Raw genomic sequence first — 24854 nt, forward strand, 5'->3', positions numbered from 1 at the left:
TAAAGATATGTGACGAAAATTTAAACAAATAGATTTATTATATTATTTGGTTAATTTCAAGAACGGAAGATGAATACACAAGCATCTTTCGATAGCCGCGCGGGCCGTTCGTTGCAAAGCACACATTACACTACACTTGGATTGTATTGGCATTATTTTTGTTTTGTTCGACGGACGAGGGGGACGCCTTGAAGGAACAGCGAAGCCGGCTAAGCACCGCGACGGTTGACATCAATACATAATAAATTTTCTCGTTAAATTAAGTTTTCTCAACCGTAAGGGTAAATATTAAAACGAAAGAATGGAGTGTTGTAAATCGTTCGGTGGCTGACGAACAGGCGTACCTACGTGACGGTCTAATGTAATTACGTCTTTATTTATTATTTAACTTCCCTATCCACGTTTTAAAAATATCTGTATTACTGTTTATTTTTACTAAAAGAGACTTTGATATCGTATTCGTATATCAATGCAAATTTCCCTCGAGTAATTTCCGTGGGAATTGTTTTCAATAAATTGGCAACATTGTGTGCTTTCTGTTTTGTTACTTGACATTTCGGCTCAGGTTACAGCCATTAGGAAAATAAAAACAATCATCTGCGTTTCTGAGTTTTGTATGAACTGTAATTGAATTAAAACGTTATGACCTGGGGGTTTGTAACTTGTGGCCCGAACGAAGCGCTGGTTGTGTCAGGTGTGTTTGCATGTGTGCAGTATGAAAATTAGCGGCTAGCCGTGAGTTTTTACGAATTCAGTGTTAGAAAACAAAACTCTATTTGCGTTGTTTTTTTTTTTTGTGCGAATTGTTTAGTGCACTCTCACATTTCTTATTTTGTACGTTACATCTTTCAATTGTAAATATTTTTAAGCATATTTGGTTAAGTGTGCAAAAAAAAAAACTTTTAAATTCGAGATGAAACTTTTGCGCCCATTGAAGTGATTATTATATCTTGGGTTTTGGATCTGCTTTGAGTTTATTATTATTATTATTATTATTATTATTATTATTATTATTATTATTATTATTATTATTATAGCTGCAAATGGGTACAGAAGTCCCCAGTGGCAAGCATTCTCCCTACTTTCCCTGCACTCTTCTTCTAAACTGATCCACACTCCCAGCCGACACACATTCCTCCTCCAGCCTATTCCATTCCCCTACCGTCCTCACGACCATCGCATTTTCCCCCCTTTCTGTTCTTCTCCTCTGTTTGAAAACCTTCCTAGTATTTTCCTTCCTACTTCTAGGCATTCCCATTTTTTTGACTTTTCCCCCCAGCTCTCCCCATCCTCCCACTCCACTCAGCACCTGGTACATCTTGACCAGTCTCTCCTTCAGTCTTCTGTCCTTTAAGCTCTCCCATCTCATTCCTATCATCGTCTCTGTGGTACTGCACTCCCCCTTCCCTTCTCTGTCCGCTCTCCTCCGATTGCCCTTCACCCATCTAGCTGCTCTCCTCTGCACCCCCTCCAGCTCCCTCTCAAGTACTGCCGTGTTTGTTTAAGTAAGGCCCGTTCTATAATGGCACAGAGACGGATCCCCCGAAACATTTCACCATTGTATCTGCTGCGTCTACAAAACTCGGAAAAGTAACAAATGGCACCGATGATATTGAATTTCAAGGTTATGAAATATTAATTTAATTTAAAAAAATTATTGTCTTTGAAATCATAGCGCAGGCAGAATTTACGTATGTAATAATACTGAATAACTTGATAAGTCTAGTGGTTGAAACAATTTTTAACGTATTTATAACATAAACAAACATGGCTACCACCACATCCAAGTACTCAACTTATATTGGTCTCTTGGAGCAGCGATAACGGAAAAGCTCAGCATTGCCGAGCTTAATCTGTACAGTTCTGTCTCCGTGCTATCGTAGAAACTCTGTTCCATGAGATTTGCCTCGGGTTTATGTGAGCTGTCACCATTTACGTGTCATTGTGGAACTATGCTATTAGTCTTAGTAAACATAGTTGTCCATTGCAACCAAAATAATATGTTTAACACAAAAAATTGTGTTGAAGTTGTTTTTAAACCAACACTTGGAAGTATTAGTAAATTTTTAAGTTAAGGGCTTTTTCAAAACAATGTGAATTAATTAATGAAATACTTTTTTTCTGTATCGACTACTAACATTTTGTTATTTTCATCAGGGGCAATTAACAACGGGTAATTTTTACCTTTAACAAATTTTTTAGTTCCAATTTTATCACTAATGTCATTTACTTTGCTTCCTGTAGCTCGAGCATTTCAAGTTTGACATATCTGTAATTTTCCTAGATTAGGGGTTCGTCTGTAAACGTTGAAATAAAATTTGGAAAATGGTTTTTTTTTTTTCTCGTTATATTTGATGATTCCGTAATACAGCATTGCAATACATTTTTCAAGATGTTTACAGCTTTGAACAGTTTTGCTAGCTATATTTGAAATACTGCAAAATTGTTCAGTTGCTTTATTATCTAAGTTAATCTTTATTTAAAATACATACTGTAAAAATGTTATGAACAGTTGATTATGCCAGGTAGTTATGCTAAGCTTTATTTAAAAAATTGTAAATTGGTGTCAATGGTGGTTGGGTTAGGCTAGTGGCATTCAAAATATTTTTTTTTTACTTAATAGTATTAAAAAACCTCTTTAGAATTTTTTTTTGGATAAACGATTATTTTAGAATAGTAACCTTACTTGTTATTTTTTTTAAAATAAGTTATTAAATGCAGCAGGTAGACATGCCTGCCTTTTGCACTTTGCTAATGTTCTGAGAAGCAGAGCTGTAAAATTTTGTCATTAATTTTTTTTTTTTTTTTGGGGGGGGGGGGGGGGGGGTAATATTTTTTTGTCAGCTGTAATAACACCTCTTGGTAGGTTAGCAAACTAGATGATCATCTGAATTTTATAACTGTTTTTTGAGTGCAAGCCCTTTAAAAATGATCGGTTTAAAAACAATTTTTTTTGTTAAAAAATGTTATTTTGATTGCAATGGATCAGATAGTTGATGGAAGATGTGTGATGTGAATACTCTGCACAATTGTGAACACCAACTTAACAAGGTTAATAATGGAAATAAAACGGATACAAACAATTGGTTTTCGGTCGGCAGTTTCTTTTTTGCCTCCCGGCTGTTAAGAGATATCGGAAATGTTTACGAGTGCGTGGTTGCTTTTGTAATTGCGCAGGATGCTGCTACACCAAGCCACTTCTCGTCCCGGGGGGAAGGGCGTTCGTGTGGCCGGCGATACAGTGCGTGCAGAGGTGAGCGCGAGGCCTATCAGCGGGGGGATACGGCAATGGCCCCTCCTTTTTTTTTTTTTTTTTTTTTTTAAAAAGATCAAGGAGGGGTAGCTTGAAATTTTCGTAACTTATCCTCACAAACTCTATATATGATTCTTGTAGTTAGTGGGGAGAGTTGTTTCAAGTCAATTCAAAAACAATTTCGAGGACAGACGCCAGTTTTACTAGATGACGTCGGAAAACCTCTAGAATGGACACAGACCAAAAGAGTAATACGTCATAAACACACTGAGAACTATTATTATTATTACTCTTATCATCATCATCATCATCATCATCATCATCATCATCATCATCATCATTTTACTTCCACGAATTCTCTGTGAGTATGTGAATTGTATGGCGTATCTCCATGAATTGGCTCTAAATGAATAAATGATGTTCTTCCTTTTGTTATGGTTTATTATTTATTGTATGGTGCCATGAGCCGTCCTCCCCACGAAAGCGGTTGAATTCTGAATTCCTTTCCATTTTGAGCGGGATATGCCCGCGAGCGAGCGTCCGCCACCATCGGGAGGATTTTGAAGGTTTTTGGTGGCTAATTTTGTGATAGCTTCTAAGATGGACATCAGTCTTTGAAACCAGGTAATAAATGCCATGTGTAGAAGTTGACGCAATGTAGGTGAAGTGCGGAGGAAAGAATTGATTATGTAAACTTATTATAGTTAATTTCATGTAATTTTAATGTTGAAAATATTTTTACTACTAATTTGATGTAAAGTAGCATTTTTTTGTATTGTATTGTATTGTATTGTATTGTATTGTAAGTTCCAGATAAGGGATTGAAAAATTTGGTTTAATGTTTTATGTATTCAGAAAATTTGCAAAATAGGTACATAATTTATAAGAAAAATTAGTCAGGGAAATAAGAAATTTTGGTCAGGGAATGTCAGGGAAATTTCATCAATTTCGCGTGGACGCTGGCCAAATTCCGATGTTTTTGACTTTGCTAAGTGTCTGAGTCAGTACCTGACATGAATGTTCAGCATCTGGAATGAACAACCCTGAGAGAACATCTGAGCCACTCTGCTCACTCACCTTCCTCGCGGTGTCGTTCGCAGGATATCCCTGAACACCATGACCCTGCAGGTTGAGAGCCCCACCGTGTACACGAGCCAGGGCGTCCCGATCTCCGTCACGGGAATCGCACAGGTGAGAGTCCTCGGATTGCATCGGTCGCGCGTTACACTTTCATATACCATTGGTTGCGCCCGATGATTTTCCTCATGTTCACTTCTTTACTTGTGAATAATTGTGAGAGTGTAGCTGCAACCGTAACAAATGTAAAAAGTGTAACGCGAGTCTCTACCGGAAGTTCCACGCACGAAAACCGTTCCGAAAACATTCTTTTGTAGCCATTTTCATTGTTCTGAAAATGCAGTTTAATAATAAAAGCTGGAAACGTAGCTATACTCTTCCGCCCTCAGCGCGTTCTTAAATGGTTCACGTTGGTGGACCCCACCCGGGAGACCTGGTCAGTGGCGTAGCCAGGATTTGTGTATGGGAGGTGTTAAGAGGCATGGCCCCCCCGTATTAAAGCAGGGGGTCCTGGGGTCCTCCCCCGGGAAAATTTGGATTTGAAAGGTGTAAAATAGTGCTATTTTAGCAATTTTTTTGCTACTTAAATTTAAATATTGTAATGGTAAAAATTTTATTAATTTTAATATGAAATTTGTTTGAGTGATGAATAAGAAATTAATTAAAGATTTGTTGCTAAGGGGAGGGGGGGGTTTCAACCCCTAAACCCCCCCTCCCCCTGGCTACGCCTCTGGACCTGGTACCGTGCACATGATGCGCGTGCTGAGAGTGGGAGTGTGGAGACCGCGTGTGCCATCCTCACTCTTCTGAAAATGCAGTTTGATAATGAAAGCTGGAGATGTGGCCGCTGTTCCGGGAAGCGTGGAGCCGTGCTGAGGGCGCGTTGGTCGTGTGCAGGTGAAGATCCAGGGCCAGAACGAGGAGATGCTGCTGGCGGCCTGCGAGCAGTTCCTGGGCAAGTCGGAGGGCGAGATCCTGCACATCGCCCTGGTCACCCTGGAGGGCCACCAGCGGGCCATCATGGGCAGCATGACCGTCGAGGTGGGCCCCCCATCGCCGACCGCGCCCGCGCCTCTCTCCCCCCGCTGCGGGAACTACTCGGGGGAGTGAACCAGGGGGCGAGACTCGATGCGAGCTTCCGGACACGCGCCATTGCTTAGCACACGTACGTCTGTAGGAGAAGACTACAAAAAAATACCCAAAAGACAAAAAACACAAATCAAGCAAAAAAAAATTTGCTGTCGTCAACAGGATATAAACACCGCATAATATTCCACAACAGGAATATGGTCAACAAACAAAGGAAAAACAAAGAAAAAATGTTTTTTTTTGCTTAATTTGTGTTTTTTTTGTCTTTTTGGGTATTTTTTTTTTAGTTTTCTCCTGCAGACATGCATGTGCTTAGCAATGGCGTATGTCCGAAAGCTTACGTCAAGTCGCGCACTCCCGTTGCACAAATCTTTCAAAGATAAAAACCAGGGGCAATTCGTACATTTCCGAAAAAAACAAACAATCTTTACGGGCCAGGTATTCGGAAAATGGTCACTGGAAGTAAGGAATCTAGAATATGCACACTTAAAACTACAAATCGAAAAATTTTCAGCAAAAAAAAAATAGGTATTTGGAAAGAGGCCAGTAAACAGTTAGGTCAACTTAAAGACTTTAATGGTAAGGGAAAAACTGAAATTTTGGGTAATGGTCAGGAATTTGATGATTTGTATCACTCGTTACTTTAAATTTTGGTCTTGGTCGAGGGGGAAAGTTGTGTTTCCTATTATCTGTGTTGGACAAAAAGATGGAAAATGAAAACCATAACCCCTTCAGAATTTAGTGTTATCTTATCGTTATGTAAACAAACGTTTGTTGACTGTGTTTCTCTACAACTGTATGTGTGCAAGAGACTTATGTTTAACCTTGACGAGAGGTGAACAATGCTGGCTTTTATCGTAAAAATGTTTGACCTTGTAAGTACTTAAAAATTCTTACAGTATTACTTTTATGCATGTACATTCAAACCTCAATAATAGAAACCTCATTCTGGAGAACACTAGAAACATAGTTTTAGCTTTTTGTCTAACTTAAATTTCCTGTGGATTGTAGAAAATATTTTATTGCATTTTCTGATGTTTAATATTGGTTGTGTATGTAGATGACTCTTTTATTAAAAAACTAAAAATAATATATATTGGTAAAAGGTCCTAAAAAAGTTCTGAAAGTAATGGACATTTGTCATCAAATAGCATACGTACCTGCATATAAAAATCAAATTCCTTAATTTTCATGTAACTTGACAGTAACAACATATACTGCACTCAAGCAAGAATGATTCAATTTTGAATGTTCAGTTCCTAAAATAATACATATAATAGCTTAAAATCATGTTCCTCAATTTATGCTTTGAAGAAACAAGACTTTTCATTGGTCTACTAGTATAACAGCAAAATTTTTATTTGCAATAAAGAGTAAACATGAAATTAGTATAAGCTATAGTGAGAAGAAAACACTTAAAACATTATGAAATACCCTCTTTTATCGCATAATTGTCCCACGCGCGTAATCGTCACACCCATATTTTAGTGCGTCAAAATTTATATTAAAAAAAATACCTCTCGTGTAAACGTTGCATGATGTTTTTGGTCCCGCTATTAGATGCTGAGCGCTTTGTGTAGGTATCTTTTCTGTATAAAAAGATGTATTTTAAAATTAAAATATAAATATAATATTTATTCAGAAATTACAGCGTACTTATTTAAATAACGGAAATACGAAGCTGTCTTATGTGTAAATTTTCTTTTAAAGACTTTTTAAACGTTATAACCTTCATTGTTCGTCTGCGTCGCCGCAGTGTACCGCTTACAAAAATGTAGCCAGCGCTCGTTGCAATCATTACTGTTTGGTTATGTTGCTTCCCGTATAGAGCGCGCACACGTAGTCGAATATCGATATCTCGCCGATTGCATGCAACGCGCGCTCTCTATGCGGAACCGAGTTAACTACATTTAATATCCCGCTCACTCGTGGTGTTTACTACTGTAGTTACGCATTCGTTCGGCTTGCATTTGGATCACAGATTTTGTTTTTCTATTTAAAGTTGAAGAAAGGTTTTTGTTGCATGACTTATTAAATTAAATTGTTTGGCGTGCTCTTTTATACTTCACTTTGTAAATAAATGTACTTTCCATGAATGGGTTTTGTTTTTATAAATACTTTATCTAACAAAAAAAAATTTTTTTACGCATAATCGTCACACCCCTACTTTTCAAACTTGATTTTAGAATAAAATGTGCGACGATTATGCGATAAAACACGGTATTCCGGAGATAAAATTAAACATTTTAAATTGGTACCAGAAATAATTATTGTTCTGTGACAGAGGTATTCTACCCTTTAGGTAATTTTACTAGATACTTGTAGACACTCTCATTTTGTAAGGTAGTTGTTAATTTCCAGAACACGCGCTGGTTTTTTGGTGATTATTTCACGATGATGTTCGCAGGAAATCTACAAGGACAGAAAGAAGTTCAGCAAGCAGGTTTTCGAAGTGGCGTCCTCTGACCTGGTCAATATGGGCATCACCGTCGTCTCGTACACCCTCAAGGACATTCGTGATGAGGAGGTGAGCATGATTGTTCATGTTGTTGCAATCCAACAAATGATGTAGTGTGTGTCGCTGGGACAGAGACTGATTGTATCGATTTGTGCCGATCCAGACTGCTCACCGGCTAGCTATGATCTGAACTGCAGGTGCATATAAACTTGAAGTATTTTTGTCTGGGCACCGAGAACCTCTTCAGTTCCGTAGGATTTTACTTTTTGATGTTAGGCCTGTTCGCCTTGAAAAATGCCGTTGCATGAATGAAAGAAGTCACAAATGAAGTGTGTCGATTTATTTTTCTCTCTACCAAACACTGGATGTGGCTGCCATTTTACGATGCAGTAACCTTTGAATCGATAGCGCAGAAACTCACTGTTCAACTTCTCAAAACAAATTGGTTTCATCTCTTGGGCACAATATTTACTTGCTGTTGTTTAATTAAATTCCGTAGTCACTTGTGATGTACTGTAAAAATGGCCGACAGACCATGGCAGAGCCATCAATTTATATCAAATGGCTCCAACTGAGACTCCACTGCCACCTGTGGTCGAAAACTCGTAATTGCAAAATTTTCCGAAATAATGTTCCTCAGCACGGCCCGGACCACAGGCGTGGAATTCTTTTCTGCGCTACATTAAAACGTTCATTTGGCGAATTCGCGTCCCCCCAACACACCTATTCTCGCAGTTGCCCGAGTGATGGCTAAATTGGCGGCCCATGACTAAAGCTTCTTGTTCACTGGAAGGAGCTGGACTGGTGATGCCCATCAACAACCAATCACAGCACAGCTTACTGTTTCGACCAGTGACACAATACATATTACACACAGTCAATTCCCTACAGTCTTTCTCACGCCTTTTAGTTTCACGTGACTATCACGATCTCTTTCCATCTTGACTTCCTTGTCACGGTATGTTTTATCATCTCTCTTCCGTACTAAAAACCATATCACAATGTGAAAGCACATCAAAACTTAAATGTGTAAGCAAAAATTAAGTAAAAATATCTGTATATGACTTTTTCATAATAAAGTAAATCAACCATTAGAATTATTTTTAAAAAAAAATTTTAAAAATGTTAACTATGTTTATCAAACCTTTTGCGTCTCAAAAGAATAAACAGCTGTTATTTACGTAATGATAGAAAACCTAACCAAGATTATAAAAAAAACATAATAAATCTTTAGTAAACTCATTTACGAAGTGGGAGACCAATAACCTGGGTTGTTACAAGTTGAACACTGCTTCAAATTTTAATATTGTGACTGTAGTTACAAAGAGACTGCAATATTGTCTTCTTTCCTTTTGCATGTTGTTGTCTACAGCGTAGCACTACTTAAATGTCATTTAGTCATAGTTTGCACAGTGGCAGTGTTAAGTATGTTCAGAGTTTAAATTACGTAATTGCTAGGAAACTACGTAGTGCATGTGTTGATTCATTTATATGTGTATAAAGAAGTATAATTTTTTTTTTAAATTTTCTTCTTAAATGTTTGCAGCCAAAAACTTGGTCATGCAAATGTATATCATTAGTACTAGGAGTAAAGTAGTAAATTGGAAATGTATGTAGCATTCAAAAATCCATGTTGCACAAAAGTTGATTTTTTTTTTAAGTATTCTGATTGGGGATTGTATATTTTTGTATATCCTGAAAAATGGGCAAAACAAAATTTGTTTTAAGACGCAGTGAATGACAGAATTATTTGCAGTGAATGTTTACAGTTTGATTGTCAGACTTTCTGTTGAGTATGAGAAATGTTTATGGTAGTGCATAGCCTACTGAGGTTTGATGAAATATTATTTGCACGTGCATAGTAATGTGGATTTAAGTTATATAAATAGTGTAAAAAAATATTAGTGTAGCAAAAGCAGTGTGTCTTAGAAGTTAGAATACTCTCTCTTCTGCATTATGAAATTTCATTTAATGTTTTTGAAGTAGAATAGTTTTAACTTTGAATGTGTGCAATTGAAATGAATTCACTACAGCAAGAGATGAGCATTTGTTAGTGTATATGTTCAATATGGTAGTTTCACTTATACATTTTCAGTAGGGATGGGCCAATCAAATCCTCAAATCCTCGGAATATCATTAAATCCTTGGTATTTGAAGGATTCAGTATATTCGAGGAAAAATATTTGAATCCATCAAATCCTTAGTATTTGAACGATTCAATATTCAAGGAAAAAATATTTGAAGAAAAATATTAGAGGAAATAGAGTAAATTAAAAAATTCAATGCTGATAATCTCTAAATTTTACCTGGTCAATTTGTTTTTCATACCTATCTTGTTACTTTTCCCCAAGATAGCGTACTTTTACTTGTAAATATATAAATAAAAATTCAGTATGTTTTGACACTGGAAACTTAGTTTATGAAACAAACACTTAGAGGGTACACACAATAGTTAATATTTTTCATTTCTTGTGCATTATTTTATTTTTGACCTTTGAGACCTAAGATTCGGATTCGAGGGGTACTTTCGAGATAATCTTTGGGATTATAATTTCGAGATTTGGATTCGTGAAAATTTGGAATTTGACCCATCACTAATTTCCAGCGAGAGTGTGAGAATTAACTGGAGTATGAAGTCAATGGAACTTATTGTTGAAAATCGCGAAATTTTGGTTTTTAACATCTCTGGAACCACCCTTGGAAATTGATTTACATAAAAATCTGTTCTTAGTGGATGCCTATGTAGCGAAAGGAATATAGTGCCAAATTTAAAGATTGTAGGTCTTACAGTTTCGGATAATTTTTGACAAGTGAGTCAGTAGGTTTTATTTTGTTCATAAATATATCGATTTATATAGTATTAATATTACAGTGTCGGTACATTATCATATTGAGAATATCATGGTTTCTTTGTGTGGCAAGAAAAGCACAAATGATCCAAAAAGTATTCATCAGAATCTAAGAAATTTAATTTTTTTTTTTTTTCATTATCTCAAAATGGCTTTTGATAATTTTCCAATTTTGGATGCTTCAATGATGAAAGGAAACAGTTTTTTTTTTTTGGTTGTGTTGTTTAGTTTGTAGAAACATTTAGCTTCAGAGAAAATTTGTATGTCGGTAACGGGTGTGGATTCGTACTGCCAGTTACGACTGTTAATTGCGAGGGAACAAAGGCATTGTGCGAAGTGAACCATCAGACATGTGACTGTAGTGTCTGCCTCGCCCCCCCCCCCCCCCCCCCCCCACAATGCTTGCATACACAACTGCATGCACATGCACACATCTGTATGCACAAAATGTACCGATGCACAGAAGAAATGTGAGCGAGCCTTTCAGTACGTACTCACCAGAGATGTGCAACGACTAACCTCGGTAACAAGCGAATTCACGTTTTTCGGATGTTGCAGATGCACTTACGATACAAAACTCCGGCCTTGGGACACCAAATCTATCGTAGAATTTTTTTTTTTTCAAGTAAATCCGAACGTGATGAATGATACACGAGTTGTGTTTTCAACTACATTTCTCGATCACACATTTGCTAGAATTTGCTGCCCGGAGCAGCTATGCCAACTATCGTAGCATTCAATTTTCTGAGCAAACTTTTAAACTATATATAATGCAACTGCTCCGTTAAAAATGAAAAAAGAATTTTAAAAAATACCTAACCTTGGATTTTGATCTGATTTTCAACAAGGAATCTTTTTTAAAATACTTCCCCTCTTGTTAAAATTCATTAAACAGTTAATACTCTAAAGTTTCCCTTTGAATTTGTGAACTTTGGTTCGTACCATCCATCACAGATGCCAGCACCATGGTTGTTATCACATTTTCTGTCATTGACTTCCATCACATTCACAAAATGTCTCCCACCAAATGCTGTGTACCAAGATCTAAGATGTTACACATCAAAAAGCAAAAAAAGAGATTAAAAATCAGGTGAAAAGTATAACTACTATACCCTCTTGAACTCAATCATTCATTGATATTCCAGCACCGTTTGGATCACTCTCATTAATATTTTTTTCAGCTGGTTTCCAGATATTGACCTTACTGTGCTGCCGACATTTCTAGTTCACTCAGAGTTTATTGTTACTGTCAGTTTTCGTTTCTGTACAGTTTTACATGTTATCATTCCAACCAACAAAAGAAAAGAATTTGAAAGCAGACAGTGGGCAAAGTGGTTCTGTCTCCTCCTTCTCCCTAAATGAATTTCTGTGTAAACTCATGTCCAATATGTTCTGTCACTATGTCCAATATGTTCTATCAGTATGTCCAATATGTTCTGTCAGAACGTCCAGTATGTTCAACCAGTATGTCCAATATGTTAAATCATTTTGTCCAATATGGTCTATCGGTATGTCCAATATGTTCTGTCGCTATGTCCAATATGTTCTAGCAGTGTGCTCAAAATTTTCTGTCAGTATGTCAAAATGTTTTGTCCAAATTTGTATGTCAAAGTTCAACAAACGATTAAAGGGTGAAGATGATGTGAGCATTTATTGCCAAGCTGATATCAACAACATTGACATTATTATGCTTATTTTGTTAAGCGAATTATTTACAAAAGTAGTAAATTAAATTTTAGTTTTTTTTTTTTTTTTTTTTTTTTTAAATACATGTTGCCTGTGATTTTTGAGATATTCCTGTAGCAAGATAAACGGCAACTCTTAGGTTTCAGGAAAAAAATCACAAAAAAATCGGGATGAAATGATTCATGATCCATTGAACATTTTCCAGCTCACTTGGAAAAATACCTTGGTCGAATCCATAGTGTATTCAACTCCTATGAATTTGTAATTAAGTTCACAGTCTGCTTTTCTACAAAAAGAAATCATGTTACAAAAATATGTTGAAGGACAGCTTTTAAAATGTCTTGCACATCACGAACATATTTTGGAGTCCCTCAATGTAGCCAAAAAAAAAAAAAAAAATAGCAAATCTTCAACATGACAGACCCTTAATTTCAAAATTGTTTTATTTCATGTAAATATGTGTGATGATTTCCTTTGTAACATACGTGGTATTATTATTTGTGTCACGTAACTTATAGTTCCTTAAGTTTCTTCCACTAGTTTGGTGATTTACCTGTCATAATACAATTATCGATTATTTATATTGTAAATAAATAATAGTAATATTAATGTATTTTGCTTTAAATATATTGTGTTAAGAGTGAATTCTTAGCCCATTTGTTAAAGTTGGTCCGGTTGACAGTTTGGCTAGCTAAGTATGTAAAGTAGAAACCAAGTGAACATGTTTACCTGTGTGTATATTGATAGTTCCCTTTACAATGCTATTTCTTGGCTTTTTTTTTTTTTCGCTTCAAGGGGGCCAAGGTATGTTCTATTTTCCACGTTACAACCGTAACTTGTAACACTGCACTGTTTGTCCACTGCATGTGTTTGGCCACATCACAGTTGGTTCCTGTTTCACTATTTTACATTATAGTTAGTATTTTTTCTAACACTATTAAAACTAGTATACACACACTTATATATAGAAGGCACCCTTTATTTTATTTGTGTGTTAAATTCACGTTTATTAACAGTCACCATCAAAGTTCTATGGTCTACAACCTTCATGGCATGTTTCTGTGTATTGCCACCTCTTTGGATTGTCAGCTAAAATAATGTAGGTAATTATACGTGACGTGGCAAAAGAGTTGTTTTGATGTGATTATTATTGAAAATTATTTTAATTAATAGAATTTTTGGAATGATTTGTGGTTTATATTGAATATCTATGTTTATTTTGCTTTTTTTTAATCCGTGATCATGTGCGTGGTTTTCTACATGTTCGTGTGTGTTGCGTTCACGATTTGGCCGCACTGCACGATCAGCAGATGATTTTGAATATCATCGAAATTAAAAGTTGATTAACTGTTGAGAACTTAAGTAAATATAAACATTGTGTTACATGTTATGTATACCATTTAAAAAGGATGTCACACAGGACTTGTGGTTTATTTTTTAACTTTTTTTTGAATTTGTGGTGAATTAAAATTTTATCAAGATAGGTGAAGGAAGTGTTAAGAACAATGGACTCGCAATCAAATCGTAGTCCTTGCCGTCGTGATTTCAGTTTTCCATCGTTTTCCCAAATTGCTCCAGGCAAATCTAGGAGGGTTGCTGACTATAGGCCATAGCTAATTCCTTCGCCCATCGCATGTATGCCTCTGTGATGGCGTTGTTGCTGACAAGATGTTTAATGAAATGAAAAATAAATAAATATAGTAACCTTGTTCTTTGAATGTTTCAGGCAATGGGGCAGATTGATTTAAAACATTTTTTTTGGACGTACGCCACTGCTGATTTTTGCTTTGTGTCATAGAAAAACCATAAATTGAATGAGAAAAATTAAGTCAAAACTACGTAGAAAAACAAGACAAAATCAGTCTATGTCAAACGTTTAGTGTTTATACAGCAGAGAGAATTCTGTGGAAGGAAATAATCACCAAAAAAAAATATTCCACAAACAAACACAGTGGGGTAGGAATTATGAGATGGTTGTTACAAGAATAGAAAAAAAAAGACAAAACGACAACGTAGGTCAATGCAACTGATTAGTAGTTGCCAGCCCACCGTTCGTCTGTGTCATGATGGTTTTTTCTAATTCATTCCGCTTAATTCTCTGTGCTGTCTATTTGTTAAACACTTGACATTGGCTGATTTTTTTTTGTATTCATCTTTCTCACTCATTTTTTGTGGTTTCTATATGATGTACAGTGAAAAAAAACATCAATGGAACATGTCCTTAAAAATCTCTTAAGTCATAATAACCGGTTGTGTAAACAGACAAAGCATTTTAAAACATTGTGTGTCATTCATTGCAAACTGACATTTTGATCCAGGAACCTAATCACTTTTTTTTTAATGTATGAAGTGTTAAAGGTAAGTGATCAATTGTTTTATTGCGTAGATATCAGCAGTTTGTGAATGCCATGCGTAGCTCCAATCAGCTATTTCGTGCACTTTTTTTTGTATTGGGCATGTTATTTTGCTTGAAATGTTATAACTGTTTTATTGTTTTTGGATATTTAATATTTCAACACTCCCCTCCCCCTTTAAATTTCTGCTTTCCAGCATTTGTTCAAATTTGCTTCTTAGTTTGGTATAATATCAGTTGGACCTTCACAGTTTTTTTTATTTCTACAATATTTTATTTGGACGTATTAATATTCCTTGCATAATTTATAAAAAAAAAAACATTTTTTGGTCTCAAATTTAATCAAGCTTATTTAACAGTGTGTCCACATTCTGGAAAGTCAGGGAATTAACCTGCTGTCCTGGAAAAGTCATGTAAATGTATATCATACTCCAGTTTGCTAACGTGCAGAATGTTAAAGGTTTTTTTTTTTCGTGTGGTGTCTTTGTGCGCAGTCATACACACTATGAAATGGCATACGCAAGGTTCTTTTTGAATTTTTGTTTTTGTTGTATAATTCTAGGCCGGCTATGGGAATGATGGAGACTGTATGTTCGTTATTTATTTCAGAAAATCGCAAAATAGGTCAATTATGATTAAAAAATTAGTCGGGAAAATATTGAAATTTTCGTCTGGATAAAAGTCAAGGAAATTTTATCGCATATTCATGTGGACATCCTTTTCAAGTTGACTCACGAGCACAGATTTTGCATTTGAGGGGCCCGCCTAGTCAGGGGAGTGTCTGAGTTAGTGTCTGAGAATGATAAGTGCGACATTCGCTTCTAGTGAAGGGTATTTCCCTACAGGAAATAGAATTGGGGTTTCCCACAGAATGGGGATTTTCAGTACAGTCTGGGATTTTCCACAGAATATGAATCAAATATTTAATATTTTTAATTTTATAGCAGTGTGTAGCTGGGTATGATTTACAACCTATTCAGATAGTATAATTGATAAGGTCTTGATTAGTATCTAATTTTTTCTTCTTGTAAATCACAAGAAACATTAATGAGCAAACTTTTGTTATTAGAGTGAAATTAGACCTTTCATTAAAAAATTATATTCTTTTAAAAAAACCATCTGGTTTAAACCATGGTTAAACCGTGTTTTAAACCATTGTGGTTTAGATCAGCCAACCCTGTCTGAAATTATTTAAAAACAAAGCTCGTCAAGTTAAATCAAATGTTAAAACAGTGTTGATTTTTTTGTTTTTTTAATGTAGGGTGGGTAGTCCATTCAGAATTTGTTCCACAGGGTAAGACTGTTACCTAGGCTTTCTACCTGGAAGTTTTGAAAAATTGCACAACAGTGTGCAGCGGAAGAGGCCTGATTTGTGGCAGTCGGGCAGCTGGTTTTTCCACCATGACAACACCCCTGTTCTCTCATCTCTGCACCAATTCTTGACAAAAAAAATTTCATGTTCCCTGTGCCATCCCCCCCCCCCCCCCCCCCCCCTTTTTCACACTCCTTTTTATTTCTCAGAATGTAAAGAGACATGAAAGGAAAGCGTATTGCCGACATTGCTGAGGTGAAAAATAAAAAAATAAAACACAGGCGCTTTTGGGCATCACAGAAGATGACATCAAAAAATGTCAAAAAAAGTAAAATTGTATTAGTGCCAGTGGAGAGTACTTTTCAGTTTCATTTTGTTTAAAATTGTAAATAAATACTTTAAAAGAAAAAAGGTTCGGTTTCTTTTGGGTACCTCCTGTGTATGTGTCTTTATACACACACACACGAGCACAAAAATTGCACACAGGTATTCCAATTATCATCACTTGCGGACTTTTCACGTCCCTGATACTACCCCTAAGTGAATATCTGTTGAAAATGTGTGCGGTAGAAGAACAAACGCAAGGGAGGTATTTATAGAGTTTTAAAATTTTTAGAAATAGCTCTCCAAAAAAAAAGGTAACGAAACAACATGGTGTGTGGGATTGAACCTTAAAATTTTTTTTGACGTGACGTCTAATAAATTGATGAACGCTGGCTGCACGCACGAAAAAGTGTCCCGTTATGCACATTGTTCCGTTACGCTGTGTTCTGTTATGCTCATTGTTCCGTTACGCTCATTGTTCCGTTATGCTCATTGTTCCGTTATGCTTATTGTTCCGTTACGCTGTCGGCGAGTGCAGTAATAATAGGTCATGTTACAATTGACTAAAAAATTATGGTGATTCATATAATTGATGATAGATATTTGATTACAGTTTATTTATATGAAAACTTGTTTATAATTATATTTAAAATTTATAGCTAAACACCAGTTTTTAAAATTAATTAAAAGTCATCTACACGTGAACTGTTTCGTTGACTGTTCATAAAGTGAAGTGAAAAGTTAATGTGGTTTTCATTGCTTATTACAACAACAATTTCGGCAATAAAGGTTAATTATTCTTGCATTTTAAAGATCTTGATTACTGGTATAAATTCAAGTATTTATTCTTTTGTTATTAAGATTAAAAATGATTCAATTTTATTCGTAAAGGTATGCAATCGTTTCATCGATGTTTTGTCGTGACGTCGTCACGTTAAATCTATCGTCCGTAAACCGACTTTACGGACGACAGATTTTTTTTTAAATTTTGGTTTTAACGTCACCGGCGACGGTGGGGCCAGGGACGTGGGGACGAGGGGTCGGACGCTGAGGTGCTTGCCCGTGTGCGCAGGGCTACCTGAAGAGTCTCGGCATGGCGCGCACGGCGGAGGTGAAGAGGGACGCGCGCATCGGCGAGGCGGAGGCCCGGCGGGACGCCCAGATCAAGGAGGCCATCGCCGAGGAGGAGCGCATGGCCTCCAGGTGGGTGTGCCCCTTGTACCAGCCCGACGTTCGACCCCCCCGCCACCGGCCTCGGAGCCGGGGTTCCCCAGCCTCGCGAGCAGTTACTAGCCTGGACGGGCTCAACCGGACCCCACGGGTAGTCTGGGTGTCACGAGGGGTCCCGGGATGATGTTGGGAGATCGCCATGCGGTGTCGGTAGGGCTGAGTCTAGGGCTAGGGACACAGCCGACTGTCTGGTCGGCCAATTTCTGATCCGTTACCCACGCCCGTGGGGGTCCCGGGGCTTGTAAGGGCGCCGAATTTAACAAAGAAAAAAAAAACACCCTGCTTGATTGGTAGACAGTACCACAAACAAAGTACCTCGAAATAGTTGGCCGATTTCTGATTACGTGTACGGCATGATCCGTTACCCGTGCCCGTGACGGTCCCGAGACTTGTAAGGGCGCCGGGTCGACAAAGAAAAAAAAAACACCCTGTTTGATTGGTAGACGATACCACAAACAAAGTATGTACCTCGAAATTATAAAGGGACACAGAAAACCCCGGAGGGCTAAAGCTATTAGGAGTCCGTGAGATTCTTTCGTTCTTTCGGTGGTATCGAGAAAAGAAATACTTGCACAGCTTTGGTTTTTTTTCAAAAAAACATGCTTTGTTTATTTGTTGATTGTGACGCACTTTGTCAATCAACTTGTATTTTTAAAGGAAAATTGTGATAGTAATTAATATTATGTGATGTGTTTCAATGAGCTTGCTCTTATTTTAGATCATGTATATTTCAGATTTAAATATAAATTTACGAAATTCACCAACAAATTTATAAAAAAAAAAATATGTTTCACTTGTTTATAAATTGTGGCCTTGTTGGTTGTTTCCTCAGAAATCTGTGGAGTGTGTCTGGACATCGGTATTAGAAAATGAAGGAGGTGGGGGAAATCGGATCAGCCCTAGTTTCAACCCTTAGCAAAAGCAAAATAAGTAATAAAAAAATTCTTTAGTCAATTTTCTTTATGAAATTTTAATGACAGTACACCAACATTAAATTTGCAAGAGATAATGTATTATGCTGTTTTTTGACATGCTTTTTTGGTGTTATTTGTGTTTCTTTCCAATTCACCATATAATCTTGTCCTAATGTATAGAATATCCTGAGGTGCCTATTTATTAGCTATTTATAAGTATTTATTATAAAGTTGTTGTACAGGCTACCTTTTATTATACTATTTGCTCAGAAAAATGTTTAATTGTATTTTCTTTTTTTAACAGATTTTTAAATGATACTGAAATAGCGAAAGCTCAGAGAGATTTTGAACTGAAGAAAGCTGCTTATGATGTAGAAGTTCAGACCAAAGTAAGTATTCTTTTATGTAGATTATTTTAACTAGTTATGCATAGTAAAGAAGTGTGCAATTTATTTTTCCGACAAGCTCTCAGAGTGTGGAAAATTTGTTTGGCAAGATGAAGTTTCCAAACTAAACCTGGATGTGTTAATATCTTGGTTAAGCAAAACGCACTATATGTGTCGGGCATTTTTAGAGTTTGTCTTTGTGAGTTCCTTTAGAGCTGAACAAACTTAAAGCACGAGCCTTAATAGAGCTATGGCTTGTTTTGGTAACCGTTTACTAACCAGAGTTACCTTAACCACTCCGTAGACTATGAAAGGATGTCACGAAAATAAGCTCCCAAGGTGGGTTGCGGAGGCGTTAAAATATTAAAAATTTCCAGTTCATCAAGTAACTATAGGTAGATATGTCCTGCAGGGTTTTCCCTGATGTGTAAATGATGTGTATCGCCTGAGCTTCGCCGGGTACAAACAAACATACCTTTCTCTTAAACCTATTATAAAAGATAACAAAAAATTTTCAACGATTGGACTTTTAAATTGTTTATTACGCTTTTATTGCGAACAGGTGTTTTGCATCGATGCAGTTGCTTTCATGTATACCGTACAAATTTATTAAAAATATGTAGTTCTTATTCATTTTTTCAATTCCATTTAGAAGAATATTTTGCTGTGCATACCAATATCCGTTTGGTGCGAAAACAGTGAATCGGAGCCCCCGTTCGTGTGGCGCGCGAGAGTAGTGTAGTTCGCTGCTGAGGCGCGGGAAGTTCAAAAATTCAAATGTTTCCAAACGTTATACACTAAATTGCACAACAATATTTACAAGTCCAAACAGGCATTTTTTACAGTTTGTCTTTCGCGAGTTCCTTCAGAGCTGAACAAACTTGAAGCGTGAGGCCTTGATGGAGCTATGGCTTGTTTCGGTAACCGTTTACTAACCAGAGTTACCTTAACCACTCCGGAGACTAATACTTCCATGAACCAGAGTGACTTGTGGAGGCATGGGCGTCGCAAGGAAAGATTTTTTGGGGGGGGACTTCAATTCATTTAGTTGTTGAGGAAGCTGGGAGTCTGGGTGTCCTCCCCCGGGAAAATTTGGGGTTTGAAGGTGCAAAAAGGTGGTTTTTCGGCATTTTTCTTTCCTAAATATTCTACTTATAGTTGTTTGCATGTATAATTTATTTTTATAAAAAAATATCATCAGAGAACAAATTTTGTAAAAAAAAAAACACAGTTAACATATATCTGCTGGTGCTGTATCCGCACAAAATCATTTAATTTAAACATCAGGATAAACTGCGAACTACGAAACTAAATATATATTATTGGAGGGGACGAAATTGAAGACTTTTTTTTTATTATCGGGGGGGGTAGACGTGTCCCCCCCCCCCCCCCCCCCCCCCCCCCCCCCCCCCACCGTTGTGCGACGCCCATGCGCGAAGTGCTGAGGCGAGCGTACCTTAACTTAAGAGCGGACAACCACTCGTGAACCAGAGTGACCCGCGGACTGCGCGGGTGCTGAGGCATGCGTGTGTCAGGGTCTCCACAGTTAGTACTTTCGTACTAGATCTAGTACTTTTATAACTTTTTTAATGGATTTAGTACAGATCTAGTACATTTTTCTCTAATATAATAATATTATTGTAATTCCAATATTTTTTTTATTATTAAGCGTAGTTATTTTTAAAAAAAACTATGGAATGTATGTGTGTGTGTGCGTTTTGATATATAAAGTTAGAGCATTTCGATGTCTAAATAACTTCCTAAATTGTTAAAAAAAACCATAACAAATTATAAATTAGTACTTTTTTTTTTTTCAAATCTAGTACTTTTTTCTCGCCTAAGTTGGTACTTTTTTTTTTTTTTCCCTCGTGGACACCCTGGCGTGTGTGCGTGCCCGCAGAAGGCGGAGGCGGAGCTGGCCTACGAGCTGCAGGCGGCCAAGACGAAGCAGCGCATCAAGGAGGAGCAGATGCAGGTGCTGGTGGTGGAGCGGAGCCAGGAGATCCTGGTGCAGGACCAGGAGGTGCAGCGTCGCGAGCGCGAGCTCGAGGCCACCGTGCGCCGCCCCGCGAGGCCGAGAAGTACCGGTGCGTGCCCCCCCCCCCCCCCCCCTCTCTCTCTCGTCCCATCACCAGACCCCGTGTCATCTTCGAAAGACTCGTGCAGTGTGCTTGGAGCGTGGACGGACGCGGACGAAGCTTTCTCCCTCGCTCGCGCGTCCGAGACGAAGGACGGTGAAATTTGAGATGGCCCGCCTGGACAGAAGTTGGTGCCGGGCGCTGCTAGAATTCTTTAACGGAACATGGGATACTCGACTTGATGTAAGCTTTCGGACACACGCCATTTGCTGAGCACATGTACGTCTGTAGAAGAAAACCACCACAAAAAAAAAACACAAAAGACAAAAAAAAAAGCAGATTAAGCTAAAAAAAAAATAAAAAAAAAATTGCTGTTGTCATTGATGTAGTCTGTTCTCTGATAAATATGTACACTCGTTTTTCCAGCCCCTGCTCGGTCGCACCCGTGTTTTTCCATACCACGTGCGTCTCGGCCTGAGGACGGGAGCAGATAGCAGTTCCCGAAATGTCGCTCGTTTCTGTTTTGGAAAACTGTTGTGTTTTTTTTTCATCTTTTTCGTTTTGTCGTGTTTTTGTCTCGTTTCAACTGTTGTGCTGAATTTTTTTTGTTGGGTTCAATATTTTTGTGCTGTCATCATTTGTGGGGGTTTTTTTTTTGCTTAATTTGTGTTTTTGTCTTTTGGGTTTTTTGTAGTTTTCTTCTACAGACATAAATGGCGTATGTCCAAAAGCTTACATCAAGTCGAGTATCCTATGTTCCGTGACTACGCAAGTTAAAGAATTCTAGTAGCGCCCGGCACCGACTTCTGTCAAGGCGGCCATCTTAATTTTCACCGTCCTTCGTTGGACACACAAGCAAGGAGAAAGTTTTGTCCGCGTCCAACCGACAGAAAAAAAGAAAAAAACACTGTGATGTGTCCACGCTCCAAGCACAAACAAATGAGATGTATATACAAATGGTCCTTTTTTTTTAAAGTCACTGAACATCCTATATCATCAATTAATGGTTGCATTTTATTTATGGACAGATGATTAAAGATTCAGTAACTTGGTATTAACAATTTTATATGAAAAAAACACTTCAGAATAATCAACCTTTACATTTAACACTTTGTATTAATATGTTATGCCTTTAAAATATTAGGGGCACTTACAGACATTGATTACGTTTAAGTGTTAATACTTCCTTATCTGAACCGTGGCTTATCTTCAGTGGTGCGTTCACCGTGTGAATATCACAGCAGCTGAGATACGATACATTGATTGTTATTTTCTTTGATTAATGCAGTATCTCCATAGACACTATCCTGTTTGGATTCCAAGCCAGGAATAAAAGTAATGCGTTTTATAATTTTGAAGCCACGTGTGTTTTTACTTGATATTTAAAAAAAATTCATTAATCATGTTTAACTGTGGACAAACTTAATAATTTAATTGGCCACACCTGCCTATTAGGTGTCTGTAAATATGTTTTTTTTTTTAAATTATGATTGGATATCAGATGTTCGAACACTCTCAGACTTATGCTGTCTAGTCTACCTACAAAATTGGAAGGTTATCGCCGGACAAAGTCACAAACGCAGATGGCTCTAGTGGTCACGGGTTCGTGGCAGTACAGTAAGTAGACCAGGGTGGTTCCTTCACCGACATTCCTGACTCAAAACGCACGTGTCCGTCTGGAATTTGCCGAAAATCATTTACCTAACTTTATTCCCGAATCAGTCGAGCGTTGGTGGTATTTCCAGTGTTCAGTTTGCAGAAAAATTGCAGTCATTGAGAATCCGGGACAAATTATATGGATTGAGGCAGAAACTAAGTCCCTTTGGAAATTTAGTAGATGTCGGGGAGCGAGGCGGTGACCGTTTGTGGCTTCTACTGTCTGTCTACGTGCCAAATTGTGAGGTTTATCGTCAGACAAAGCGACTGGTTGCGACGGGGTCATTTCGGTCGGGGAGCGAGGCGGTGACCGTTTGTGGCTTCTACTGTCTGTCTGCGTACCAAGTTGTGAGGTTATCGTCAGACGAAGCGACTGGTAGTGACGGGGTCGTTTCGGTCGGGGAGCGAGGCGGTGACTTTTTGTGGCTTGTACTGTCTGTCTACGCACCAAGTTGTGAGGTCATCGTCGGACGGGTTCGCGGGGGTGCCGGCAGGCTGGAGAAGCTGGCGGAGGCGAACCGGAACCGGGTGATCCTGGAGGCGGAGGCGGAGGCGGAGGCGGTGCGGGTGCGGGGCGAGGCGGAGGCGTACGCGGTGGAGGCGAAGGCCCGGGCCGAGTCCGAGCAGGCGGCCAAGAAGGCGGACGCCTGGAAGGAGTACAAGGCGGCCGCCATGGTGGACATGCTGCTGGAGACGCTGCCCAAGGTGAGGCCTCGCCACGTCCCCGGGTTCCCGTGAACCCTCGGGACTGATTGCAGTGTGATTGACAGGGGACCGGAAAAAAATTCGTGGGTTCGACGCCCCGCGGGACAAACTCCACAGTCATACGTACGCTCGGTCGAATGCCCACCCCCGCTCATCGGCTGCCGTCTCGTGAGACGTCCCGAAAGTAGCGGCCTGTGCGATTCGATGAAGCTTTGGTCTGGTGTTTCTAATTGGCCCAGAGGTCATCCAGGGTGAGTTGCGAGCTGATGGCAGAGGCGGCACTTAGGTAAAAACTATTTGTGGTTCAGCCTGTCGCGAAATGAATTCGCGAATTTTTTTTCCCGGTCTCTTAGTAATTGGCAAACCTAACAACTAAATTATGTGAAACTCAGATGATTGTGCAGATTTATTGATGTATGGCTCCTTGGCTCTTTCTGTACGGCGTTTGGTGGGAGTAATATTTTACAGTCCTTAAAAAACAAGTACTTTTGGCGCTGTATACAATTTTTGTGTGCAAATTTTTTTTTTTTTAGGTGTGTTATGCCTGTATAAAAATCGAAATAATATTTTTTTGAACTTTGTTTGAATTTGATTGAGAAATTATTTTAAATTGTGATTAATTTTTGTAATACGTACATAGTTGTGTTAGAACAAGCCTTTTTATTTCAAATTGACCAAATTGTGTGGTCTCTATTGAGTTTTGACCGTATCGGGGGGGGGGGGGGGGGGGGGGGGGGGGGGGGTCTACATTCTGAAAAATATGGCGAAAGTCAGGTAAGTCGAAATTGATCAGGGGGAAATTTCTTTAAAACGTGGAAAAAGTCATCGAAATTCCTCAGTGGTTGTAATTTAAGGTATGCCATGACCCAGACTTTGAATTTTTTTTTTCCCAGACACACTGCGAAAGGGCGATTGCAGGGTTCTGCAGAGCCTTTAGGGATGGCGGAGGCTAGATAAGCCTTTATTTCTTACGGAAAATTTGCAAAATTGGTGGTAAATTATTTTTTTTTTTAAAAAAGTCTGGCGGCTAGTTGTCCTCTCACACGACCCTGGACGATGCTGACGTGACGGCCGGTGGCAGGTCGCCGCGGAGGTGGCAGCCCCGCTGTCGCAGGCCAAGAAGATCACGATGGTGTCGAGCGGCCAGGGCGACGTGGGGGCGGCCAAGCTGACGGGGGAGGTGCTGGCCATCATGACCAAGGTGCCGGACGTCGTGAAGGGGCTCACCGGGGTGGATCTCGCCAAGGTGAGCTGGTCCCAGACGTGCTGTGTACGGCGTTCCGTAGGAGTGATTTCGTGAACGGCGCAAAGCCGAAGTTCACGAAGCCAAAGGGAAGTTTCATAGTATTAATCAGTTTTAACGAATTTTAAGCAAGATGGGCAGTAATTTTAATAACATTTCATTGTCGAAAATCACGCCCGTAGCCAGGGTTGAGTTTTTCATAGTCTTTTTCGTCCTTATTGGAGCGGTTTTATTATATAGT

General features: G+C 38.4%; 1 protein-coding gene across 1 annotated transcript in view; it reads left to right on the forward strand.

Moving 5' to 3' along the window:
• The first annotated feature begins 565 nt into the window (after nt 1-565).
• The window catches only part of LOC134541044 (flotillin-1), a 35034-nt gene continuing 10745 nt past the window's right edge, over nt 566-24854 (forward strand). Inside the window, 11 exon segments of the mRNA XM_063384181.1 lie at nt 566-694; nt 3178-3253; nt 4354-4444; nt 5228-5371; nt 7827-7946; nt 17474-17604; nt 18850-18934; nt 20832-20997; nt 21000-21018; nt 23160-23370; nt 24452-24616. Of these exon segments, the coding sequence (XP_063240251.1) occupies nt 643-694; nt 3178-3253; nt 4354-4444; nt 5228-5371; nt 7827-7946; nt 17474-17604; nt 18850-18934; nt 20832-20997; nt 21000-21018; nt 23160-23370; nt 24452-24616 (1260 nt within the window). The 5' untranslated portion in view covers nt 566-642.

The sequence above is a fragment of the Bacillus rossius genome, chromosome 18, assembly GCF_032445375.1.
Source record: "Bacillus rossius redtenbacheri isolate Brsri chromosome 18, Brsri_v3, whole genome shotgun sequence".
Classification (NCBI taxonomy): domain Eukaryota; kingdom Metazoa; phylum Arthropoda; class Insecta; order Phasmatodea; family Bacillidae; genus Bacillus; species Bacillus rossius.